Below are 12,108 nucleotides of genomic sequence, written 5' to 3'. Positions count from 1 at the left end.
GAAACGTAGATATATTGCTTACTGAAGTCTATACATTGGTGTGCCCCACCTATTCATTAACTATGACAATATCTAGAAACATACATATTGCTTACAGAAGTATATAGATTTTCTGTCAAAACATAACAGGAAAAGTACATGAGGAAGGAAGAAGGAAATATACTGCAAATTCAAAGTACCAAACAGCTTTCACTCCATAAAGTATAAACTTTGTAAATCCTACGAAAGTCTCTTTGCTCAAGAATCTTAAAAGATGAGATGCCATGTAAGATATCAAGAGTAATTAAATCTTTCCTTTTAGTATGCCAGGTCCATGCTTATGCATATCCGTTTATATCCATTTATTTCTCTAGCATCCCTCAAAAGCTCCTGCTATTCAACCAGAAAAAATGATCTCAACAGGATACCACTGATTGATTGTCTCAAATAAACATTTCCCTGTCATGTGTACTTTCCAATTTATTGAGCTAATATCACCCTTTCCTTGAGCAATAAAGTCTTTAGAAACCCAAATAAATTTTATGTTGGTTCAAGAAAGATAAACTACAGTAACACAGGATATCCAAGGATATAATAAATAATGTGATATCTAGGTCTTCTACATGAAATGATAGGTGAAACCATAATTGTGGAGAACTCACATCAAAATGAGTTTGCTCTCAGTTCAGACAGAAATCTGTTAGGAACTTATCTCTCCCCTTTACTTTTCCCTTTTCATTTGTCACATTTCTTCAAGGATAAGCATGTAAGAACCATTTAGGATAATAGGAACATAATGGACAGAGTAGTCAGCCCAAAAGAAGTCAATTTTTTGTAACCTAGGTCAGAGTATCGTTTGCATTAGCTGAAGCCATGATCTAGGGTGCTAATATTCACAATTGCAGAAGGAAAAGCAGCCTAAAAACCACTACATTTGACATGAAGAAGCTCCTGATAGCTGCATCAGTATTTCAAAATAATTCCATTAAAAGATAGTTCGTTTGTCTTGACAGATCTTGACAGATCAGTAGAGCAAGAATATCACAATTTCAGGAACAACTACAAAAGAGAATTATGAGAGTGAAGTAGCAAGACATATGGGTAACCTCCCAAGTTCAAAAACTAAGGGAGTAGAATACACGGCTGAAACAAACAGTCAAATTATTCACTTCCCATATGCATGGAAGTTAATCCCAAAATGTATAAATCTGCTTCCCGTTTCAATTGCTTCTGAAACTGAGTTCCTTCTTGATGAAGAAAAGGAGCAAAATAGGTGTTTCAGTGGAAGCATGTAGCTCTGAATAAGGCTCAAACTGTAGTCACTGGTAAGAGACAGCCTAAGGGAAGTACCAAAACTTTCTCAGAAGGATCATCACTTTCTTTAAAATTTTCCTTCCATTTAAGCAGTGCATAACAGGGATTATTGAAGTCCAAAAGGAAGTGGAACTAGGGTTGGCAAGAACATGAATTTCTAAACTATCGGAGGTCATTCCTACCAAAGTTTAAGTGTGTGCACACTAGAATGATTCACAACTGCAATCATTTTCTTTCTTTTCTTCGTTTCGTTGGGGAAGCAAACATTTCCTACCAACATTTATATCTGGATTCCTATCACCAATAATATGCCTCCAATTCAAATACTTATCTTGAATTCCAGTACAAATCATGATGTCATTAGAGTTTTCCAGCAATTAACATCTAATTACAATTAAAGAGCTACATAAATATTAATAACAAAATATAACTAAGCAGGCACAGATATTAGCTCTTTTTTTCAATCGGTAATTACACATGCACCCAGTGGATCTTAAACCCATGACCTCAACCTCCACCTTGCTCATACAAACCTAAGGAAGTCTTCTTTTGCAGTTTAGTGAATTATTAGGATATAGGTCTGAACTCTTTTCATATTAAGACATAGCTGCACAATATATGCTGTGTACCATATCAAAAGGAAAATGCTCCCTCAAATCCAAAATTTTTTTCCATTTTGAAAATATTTTTAAGGAGACATTATTTAATGCATTGCTTTTGAGATAAAAGTAAGAAGTTTCCAAATCACCCTCTTTAATTCAAATTTGAAAAAACAAATAGAAAATGATAATTGATTTTTCAAATGAAGTACAGGTAAACTAGGAAAGCTATGAAAAAAGTGACAGTTGACTTTTATAAGTGGACAATATTTTGGTACATTTCAAAATGAAATAGTGGACAAACAAAATGGAATGGAATAAAATCAAAAAAGAATGTGTAGGAAATGTCTTTTCTTGTGTGCCGGGTGGTGTTCATATTTTTAATAAAGTTTGCTTATTTATCAAAAATAGATGGATATCTTAGAGTCCAAAGAGAGAACTTGCCATCTTTCGACTGATTTTTGGATTTGGTAGCTTAAGATATTTACATGCATGGGCAATGGCACAGGGATTTACTTCAATAAATTCAAAATCAAAGTTTCTTACAGAGAGACCTCTTTAGGGTGCTGAAATAAGCAAAACCCTAGAATTATTTAAGGAACTAACAAGCCAAAGGCACCATTATTGATTACGAATGGCCATTTCACAAAGCTATCATAACCTCTATCCTTAAGAGGATTAAACCTCAAAGGCATATTAACTATAAATATAGCCCCTAGTTAAATCTAATCATAACTATACACATCAACTTTAATTTAAATTTAATAAAATAAAATAAAAAACTAGTAAAATAACCTTTAAAATTCTAGCTGTACTAACACAAACAATACTTCAAAGTAACTCTTACAGTGTCATGAACAGAACCATACCTACAGTCCCATGAACAGTATTGCTACAGTACGATGAACGTTTTTAAAAAAATTGTGCCACAAATGGATTTAATAAAATTCCAAAGCATAACTTTATTCTAGGGTTATTTTCTTGATTCTGTTTGATCTAGAGTTTCTAGTATTCCTAATATATTTAAACATGTTTTATAGGGTTGTATTAAGTGTTTTGTATACTGGTTAAATTAGGATCCCTAGTCCTAGTGTGCCAGTATATCTATGCTTCTCTTAAGAAATTCAGATTTGAAGTACGAGTATTTTGTTATTGAACGGTGTCTGCTTATAGTTTTCTCTCTCTATCTTCATTCTCTCCTCTTCTGCATTGGCTAGTATTGTTTCTGGGTACTAAACAGCCACAAATTTCTCTTTTCTCCTCTCTTTGCGTCCCCAAATTCAGAATTTAATAATCAAGTCCTTCTCCTTACCCTATCAAAACCCTGCAACCATGCATATTTTCCCTTAACCGATAGCCATTGAACCACCCTTCAAATCAGTCCTACAGAACCATCTTAGCTGCTAGCCAGAATCTCACCTACAACCTAGTTCCCAATTCCTTCTCATTACCGTTCCAGGGATTCAATGACAAAGCAACCACACCAAAAGTTTTTTTTTTTTTTTTGATAAGTAGCAACCACACCAAAAGTTAAATATAATTGCCCCCATTGAGAGAATGACAATCAATCCAAGGACCTAAAAATAAATTTATCATCTAGCTTATGGAACTAGCACCACATCCCACAACTATATTAATAAAAACAAGTTAACATTTCCAAGATCCCAAAAGTCTGATATCAAGCATCCTAATTTAATACATAAATAAAGCCACAAATTTTTGTGTATATGTGTTGTGCATGCATAATAACAGAAGCATACTTATACAAAAAGACATGCAGAATCAAATAAATATATGTAGATAAATAAGCATACATATATACACACACTCTCTCTCTCTCTCTCTCTCTCTCTCACACACACACACACACATACTACGTATTTGTATATAAAGCTGCTACAATCATGTAGTGAATGGTAATATAACATGCTTATTAAATTCATTCTCTAAATGCATTGCTAATTCTAGAGTTACTATGAAGATTTATTTATTTCTATTCATTCAGATATGCTTTTATGGTAATATTTGAACAAATAACTATTTATTATAGTACAGTCATATTAATCAAATCTTCCTTTTTTTACTTGCTAGTTTTGGCAAAGGGAGGCAGCAATGTTAAGGCAACAATTGCAAAACTTGCAAGAAAACCATCGGTACAATCCTTTTCCCGAACACATGAATTTATTATAATACATATTAATGCAGAAACAAGGCGAGAAATTCTTAATCAAAAAGTCCTTTATACATAGTTTTGCGTTATTGAGATTTAATGTATCTGACACTTGTAAACATGATGCCATCATCCTAGTGTTTGACCCTATTTAGAAATATACAAGTCCACCATTTTCATTTTCAATTGAAAAAACAAGTGAGGACATTTGCATTGAAATCTTTTTTTGAGATCTATCATGACGCCTTTTCATTCTCCATCTTATACTTCGCATAAACTTTTTATGCTGAAGGGCACAAGTTATATCATAAAGAGAAGAATAGTCACCTGAGTATACAGGGAGTATACATCAGGGACAAAGAAACAAATCAGGAGTGAAAAGTACAAAAGTCCATAAACCCATGAACTGAAAAATAAATAAATAAAAAAATAATCATGAAAAGAAGAGAAAGAATGACAATCTAACACTGCAACCCAGTCCAGTAGAGTCTTGAAAAAGGAAAGTTTGAGATCTGAAACTGATTTCTCCAAGTCCTCAAAATGCCGGTTATTCCTCTCCCGCCAAATGCACCACATCAAACAGTGAGGGACAGCCATCCAAATAGCACTATTCCAATGTCGCCCAAACTTTCCCTATTAGCAAGCCAACAACTCCACCATCTTCGGCATAACCCACTGAATGCCAAACAAAGTAAACACCATAGACCACAAATCAAAAGTAAAGGGGCAATGGATAAGGAGGTGGTCTACTGATTCCCCATTCCTTTTACACATACAACAGCAATTCAAAATCAAAATCTTCCGTTTCCGAAAATTATCAATAGTCAGAATATTCCCCAAAGCTGCTATCCAGACAAAAAAGCAACTTTGGAAGGGACCTTAGGCTTCCAAAGAGTCTTCCAAGGGAAAGACTAATCAATACATTTTTTCTGAACTTGATAATAAGAACGAATTGCAAAACCTCTTCCCATAGCATGTTTCCAACAAATCTTATCGTCCCCAACTCCTCTCAAAGGGATCCCATAGATTCTAGCCATGAAATTGTAGTAAGATTCCAATTCCCGATCTTGGGGGGCTCTTACAAAAATTAAGTCCCAAAAAAGAACACCATTTGGGAACTTCATCACATCAGCCACATAGGCCTCCTTATTTCAACTAATAGTATATAGTTCTGGATAGCTCAAACTCAAAGGGGTGTCCCCACACCAGATGTCCTACCAGCATCTAACAATAAAACCAATCCCAACCTTAAACTGGATGTGACGAACAAAAGAAGGCCAACCACAACTAATAGACTTCCACAAACTCACTCCATGGGGATGATTCGGGGTCCCCACACCAAATATTTTCTAGGAATTAGAAAATATCTCACAATCTTGTACATCTACTTCAGCCACCAGAGTAGTCTCTACTCATGAGGAAGAGTACCATCGCCTTGTGTCTCTACTCATGAGGAAGAATGCCATCGCCTTTACCCGTAAAGGGTGTCAATAGATTTGTGGTTGGTAAAGTAAGCGGTGTCAATTGAGGAAGGCAAGCAGAAGGGTTATCCATATTAGAGGAAGAAGTGATGGATCTGCTGTTGATGGTGTATATATAAATTATTTACCTAATAGATCAATTGACCGCTTGAAAGTTTAGCTTGTTGCAAAGGGGTGTATTGACGTAAGACAACCCAAACGATTGACAATAAAATTAAAAGATAGGAAATAATGATAGGAACTTAGGAGTTAGCACCAAGCAAGATAAACCAATAGAAGTCAGCACCTAGGGTTGGCTAGAGTTCACACTAGACCAAAAAATCTAAAAGCAACTTTCATTCATCAAAATCATCCCCATTTGATAGGAGTACATAGCATGCTTATATAGGAATACTACACCCTAATTCTAATTGGCGTAGGAAACCCAACTTATTAAATGACAAAAATACCCTCTACTTCAAATAAATAAATAAATAACTTTTTTTTGATAAGTATAAATAAAATACCAATTAACCTAATTAAATACTAGGGCCTGATAAAAAAATAAAATTGATGTCCAAAAATAAATAAAACTAAATTAGAATAAATTCTCTCTTTCAGTCTTTTGCTTCACACATCAAGTAAATAACCAAACCTATGATGTTAATTATTCCAAAAAAAAAAAATCCTTTGTTGCAAAGATTTCCTTGGAAAAGATTTAAATATTTTTTTTTGATAAGTAATAAAGAAGTATATGAAGAAAACTACCTCCTGAAAACAGAGGCAAAACAGACAATACAGAGAGAGAAACAAACAGAAAAAGAAAAGAGAACTAGAAAACAAGCAGAAAGCAACAAAGAACTAAATACAAAGGAGAGAACAAAGGAACAAAGGGAGGGAATCACTAGAGGTGAGTCCCCAAGCCCTAGACCAATCAAAAAGAGAACCACAAAAATAAGCGAGCAACTGGTCATCGGATTTGTCCCTGTCCTCAAAAGTTCGCCAGTTCTGCTCCCTCCAAATACACCACATAAGGCACAACGGAGCTAAATTCCAAATGCTAGAAGAGTGCTTTCCAAACCAGTTCCACCAACTGAAGAGCATTTCTGCAACCGATCTAGGCAAGACCCAAGAAATCCCAAAAGATCTGAAAATCAAGCTCCACAACTTATAAGCTTTTTCACAATGGATAAGCAAATGATTCACCGTCTCCCCATTGCAACGACGCATAATACACCAATCAACCAGCTCAAAGCCTCTACACCGCAAAGTGTCCCCTGTAAGAATCTTCTCCCAAGCAGCCGTCCAAACAAAGAAAGAGACGTGCGTAGGGGCCTTAACCTTCCAAATACCTTTCCAAGGAAAAGTAAAAGGAAAGGGGCTTCGAAGCTTGTCGTAAAAGGAGCGAATGTTGAAATCCCCCTTCTTCGACAATTTCCAAACCATGCGGTCTTCTTGCTCGGAGTGAGGTAAACAAGAATCCAAGGTATGGAGAAAATCATCCACCTCTCCCAACTCCCAATCATTAGGATCCCTAAGAAAAGGAACCTTCCAACTTCTACGAGCCTCGGTCCCCAATCTTTCGAGAGACGAGGCCACAGAAGCCTCTCTATTAGAAACAATCCCATACACAACCGGGAAGGAAAGATGGAGTGGAGAATCCCCACACCACTGATCTGTCCAAAACTTCACTCTATCCCCCACCCCTATCTCAAACCGGGTAAACTTGCTAAAAACCTCCCAACCTTTTCGAATACTTCTCCATAACCCACACCCATGAACACCCCTACCCAACTTGGAAGACCAACCCCCCTGCTCTTCCCCAAACTTCAATGCTACAACCCTCCTCCATAGACGAGTCTCCTCAACCCCAAACCGCCATAACCACTTTCCAAGTAAAGCTTTATTAAAGGTAGTTAGTTTCCTGATACCCAAGCCACCATTAACCTTAGGAGCACACACCTTATCCCACCCCACCAAATGAACCTTCGAGTCCCCCCACAGGAAGTCCCTCTGAATCTTCTCAATTTTATTAGCCACATGCGACGGAATGGTGAAGAGAGATAAATAGTAAGTAAGAAGGCTGGAAAGCGTACTCTTGAGCAGCGTCAATCTTCCGCCTTTTGACAAATACAACTTCTTCCACCCGGCTAACCTCCGATTAATCTTCTCCAAGATAGGATTCCAAATAGAGGGGGATTTATGAGACGCCCCCAAGAAAAGATTTAAATATAGCTAGCTGCTAATCTTGGTTGGCCGTTGTTTTAGCTAAATGTCAAAAAAGTTATTGAACTCCGAAATGCTCCTCCACATGATTCCCTCTTTGCTTCAATGAATAGAATCTTTCATACAATTCATTGCATAATCAGCTCGCAAAAATTGCTTCCGTCACTTTTGTGTGCAGGAAGTGCAGATTTTTGGCTTGCCTTGTCAAGCATGCTGCTCTTCAACCATTGAAGCACAGTAACAACACCTTTCAATTTTCATTCATGGGCTTCCACTCAAAGCACATCTCTAAACTAGCTTCCTAGTCTAAATAGTCCTCCACATGCATCTTTCCAAAAAAATCAGCAACTACTATCTTGATTCCCTCACCATTCAATTCAAGAGTATGCACAAACTGATCCTCTAATTTGCCTCATGTCGCATGTTCTATGGGTCTAACATCATGGAAGAGGGTTTTTTCTTCCATTTTATCATTCTCATCCTCCAGACCACCTTTCAATATGTGCCAGGGTTTGTAGTCGCCTTCTAAAATCACCATTCAAGCTCCCATTGATTCATGTCAATAAAGGACTAGGATAGCTCACGACAAATCTTCAATCATATGACTCATCTCAACCATCTCTATCTGCTGACCATGATTTGCTCTACCCCCACAACCAACGATAGCATAAAGTTGGAACTAACTCAGATCTAAATTTTGTGGCTTAGATCTAAAATCTTTTTCTTTCATACCACTTGATGCAGTGAAGAGTACTTAGTTATAGTGTAGAATAAGGGTTTAAGAAGAAATTACAACAGCAAAGAAGATTAAAGCAAAGAAAAAGATAGTAGGATTAAAGCTGGAACAATCAAATATCAATTTCTAGGATCTAAAAGCTCAAAAAATATTCAAATATGAAATTTCATAAATAGACAAGAAAATGCTGCTTATAATGACTCAAAAGAGGCTAGTTACAATAGCCTTTAGTAATCTTAGAATCCTAGCCCTCCAACTTACATATATCAATAACACCTAACCATTCAGCTTCATTTAAAGTCACATTGATGTAGGATTTTTAGGAATTCAGTACTAAATTAGATTCCTTGAGATGTTAAAGGGTTCTTGAAATAGGATTGATGTTTAAGGGTTTAGGTCAAGAAAAGATTGAATCTTGAATATGTTGATAGCTGTGGTTGGTGTTATAACAAAGAATAGACCAAGAAATAAAGAAAGGAAAATCCTAAACAACCACACCTCAACTTTCCTAAGCAATTAGACATTGGTAGGAGAAGGCAATCACACCTTCAAAACTTAAAATAAGTCTCTGGAATTTTATTAAAATCAATCTCTCTATGAATATTAACTAGAATAAAGCCTTCATATAGGATATTGTTAAATCCTTTCCTAAAAAGACTAGGACTCTAAATAATCTATTCTTAGAATTACTAGGATTACTAATAACAAACAAAAAATACTTTAGAACTTCTAAACCAAATAGGAAAATGACTCAAAACTTAAAATGAGACCTGGGCCTTTGGTACAGCCAAGAACAGCCCATTACAGAATCTGAAATACCAAACTGCCCTTATTTAACTAAAACTGATCCAATAGAAAATAAATAATAAAATAAGATTCAATTTAACTTATACTATCTAAGAAAAGTCCCAGGGGGAAACATCCCAAATTAATGCTTGAGCACTAAAACCAGCTTTCCCTCGCCTCTTATAAGTCTTCAACCCTGACAACCAGTTATGTTGTTTATCACACATGCAGCCAGATATGTCCTCACTCCTCACACATGCTAGTCACATGACCTTTTAAAATACTAAAGAAAAAAAAAAAATAAAACATAAAATAGAGAAAAAAGAGACTAGTAATATAAAAACTATGGGGCTAGACAAAATAAACTATTTGTTCTATTCTGCTTTGGGATTAGATGCTCCAGCATCAATGTGTTAGATATATTGGAAGAGATCAACTTGTTACATTCAAAACTTGTAAGAACTTCTATGGGTCTTTATGTCAAATTGTATATGAATTAGAGGGAGTTGCTACCTAATTGAAAGACATATCCCTGGTTGGTACATAAAATAAACTTCCTCATCATTACCCAACCTAATAAACCATTTGATGATAGTGTGGTGAGTCAATACATGGCCGCGGATACCTTAAGGCTCACCCAACATGTGGACTCTTATATGGTCCATTGTCGTTTGCTTGTGAAGCCTTTTACAGACTCAAACTAGGTAGAATCACCCACAAATAGGAGATCTACTACATGATATTGCTTTTTCCTGGATTGAAACATACATCTATTCCTTATAGTACATTGGCAAAGGACACTTTTTTTCTCATGTCCCCTTCTCTAGTTTTTTGTAGATAGCCATTTACTAGAACTAAAAAAATGTTACTATGTCAGTCGCATAACGCCAGGTATCAATTTCTAACTTAGCTTGATAAAATTTCTTTTCAAGCCGAGTAGTGGAATAAGCAATAAAAGAAGCAAAATAAAAAACAATACAAAGTTAGAAAGATAAATAGATAGTAAACATTAGTTCTATCTTCTGAAGAAGTCAATATCAGATTGGTCAAGCTGGGATTTACATTCTGAATTATCTTCTTGCCATTAAATTGGACTTAAACACATGTACATGCTACTTTATAAAGAGAAGTGAATTCAAGGTTTGTTTGTTGAAAAGGGAGAAAGTCAGATACTAGCATAAAAGCCATGTTAATTATTCAAAGTTTTTGGGAATTTCTGACCAAATGTTTGTCATATTCATAAGCTTTTACAAACAAGTAGAAGAAGATAAATTATGATTTTTAAAGTAACATGATTTTATTTCTACCTAGCATTGTTTGTAGAAAGAGTTCAATTTTCAGATCAAGATGTTTCAAGGCGTTCTAGCACACAAGTCTGCTGAAAAAGACCATATTATTTTGTCTTGCCTTGAGGCTAGCTCAGTACAGAAGCCCCAAAGACTTTTCCCAAACCATGGTTAAACAATACACACCTTATCAAAAGCCCCAGCAGTTGAAAACATCAAGGACTTTAATAATTAGTTAGATTCTATAAGATTAATGGATCAGGCATGTGGACTGTATTACTCCCCAGTGGATACAATATGCTGGGCCTAGTTGACATGTTCCATGATCTCAAGCTACAACCAAGCTGAATATCATGAGACAAAAATTGAGATCCAGTAACTCTGCAATACAGAAAGTACTATAGACAATTTTGGAAATAGATTTTACATGGCATCATCATACAAAGACTTTTTTGGAACATAATCATTACACAAAGTCAAGAAAGAATGCAACAAATTTTCATACATATTAGCAAGAGAACTTGCATTGCAGGGAATGAAGAATGGACCAATTAGATGGTCACAAAAGCTTTTCTGCAAGTGCAAGTAAAAGCCATCAATTACAAGACAAGAGTGTGATCTAAGGGTAAATCATAGGATCATCAGAGCTCAAAGCATAGTATTTATCAACAGTACTAGTAATGTTATAATTGGAAGATATGGTCTCTTGATATCATTAAGTGCACCTCACAAACGAATTTGATATGTTCAAGATGCAAATTTGAAGGCTTAAACGTCTATTAAAATAACAGGCAAATGATGGGTGAAGAACTCTCTGGGATGACTGTCAAAGATTTGCAAAATTTGGAGAATCAATTGGAAATGAGTCTTCGGGGTGTTCGTATGAAAAAGGTTTGAAGGCCTCTTCCCATATGCAAAGCTCATTCTCTATAATTCCACTACTTGAATATAAAGCCCATGCATGTTACTCACCATAATTTTTTACTTTTGTAGGACCAAATCTTAATGGATGAAATAGAAGAATTAAATCGAAAGGTCAACACTGAAAACAATGGCTGCTTATTTTCATTTTCATTTTTGTTACTATTCACACGGCTAAATTTCATCCTCCTTGTTGCAGGGAAACCAAATTCACCAAGAAAATATGGAACTGTATAAGAAGGTAAACTTAATCCGTCAAGAAAACATGGAATTATATAAGAAGGTATCAATTATAAAAGTAATATGAACTTCAAATATATCTTATAATATGAAATTAATTCAATGCTTGAACTTATGCCAAATTTGAGATTTTTATAGTAACCCTCAACAGAAAAGTTTCGGATCCCAGGTTTATGGAACAAGGGATGCAAATGGAGCAAACAGAACTTCCCTTCTCTTAGATGGTCTTGGCATTGGAGAGGACTCACATGAACCTGTCCATCTCCAACTTAGCCAGCCACAGCAACAAAACTATGAGACACCAACAAGAGCTACAAAACTGGGGTATATTATCCTATAAATTAAATATTTCAATCATGAATACCAATGTGCTTTTCCAAAAACATGATCC

The 12,108-nt window shown here is 35.6% G+C and overlaps 1 protein-coding gene and 1 long non-coding RNA gene across 6 annotated transcripts in view; one reads left to right on the top strand and one right to left on the bottom strand.

Annotated features, from left to right (window-relative positions):
* The window catches only part of LOC126710399 (uncharacterized), a 29,813-nt gene that overhangs the window by 1,764 nt on the left and 15,941 nt on the right, over positions 1-12,108 (bottom strand). The gene's annotated exons all lie outside the window — the stretch shown is intronic.
* LOC126710398 (MADS-box transcription factor 23-like) overlaps positions 1-12,108 on the top strand; it is a 32,348-nt gene that overhangs the window by 19,961 nt on the left and 279 nt on the right. For 2 of the 5 annotated variants that reach the window (XM_050410831.1, XM_050410830.1), the window contains exons 3-7: positions 3,984-4,045; positions 11,348-11,447; positions 11,550-11,591; positions 11,677-11,760; positions 11,869-12,041. In XM_050410831.1, coding sequence (XP_050266788.1) covers positions 3,984-4,045; positions 11,348-11,447; positions 11,550-11,591; positions 11,677-11,760; positions 11,869-12,041 — 461 coding nt within the window. The remainder of the gene's footprint in view (positions 1-3,983; positions 4,046-11,347; positions 11,448-11,549; positions 11,592-11,676; positions 11,761-11,868; positions 12,042-12,108) is intronic. The other 3 variants (XM_050410833.1, XM_050410832.1, XM_050410834.1) reach the window with 3 other exon arrangements.

The sequence above is a fragment of the Quercus robur genome, chromosome 12, assembly GCF_932294415.1.
Source record: "Quercus robur chromosome 12, dhQueRobu3.1, whole genome shotgun sequence".
Taxonomy (NCBI): Eukaryota; Viridiplantae; Streptophyta; class Magnoliopsida; order Fagales; family Fagaceae; genus Quercus; species Quercus robur.
The sequence above is the reverse complement of the archived record's forward strand: the minus strand, read 5'-3'. Positions and strand labels throughout refer to the sequence as shown.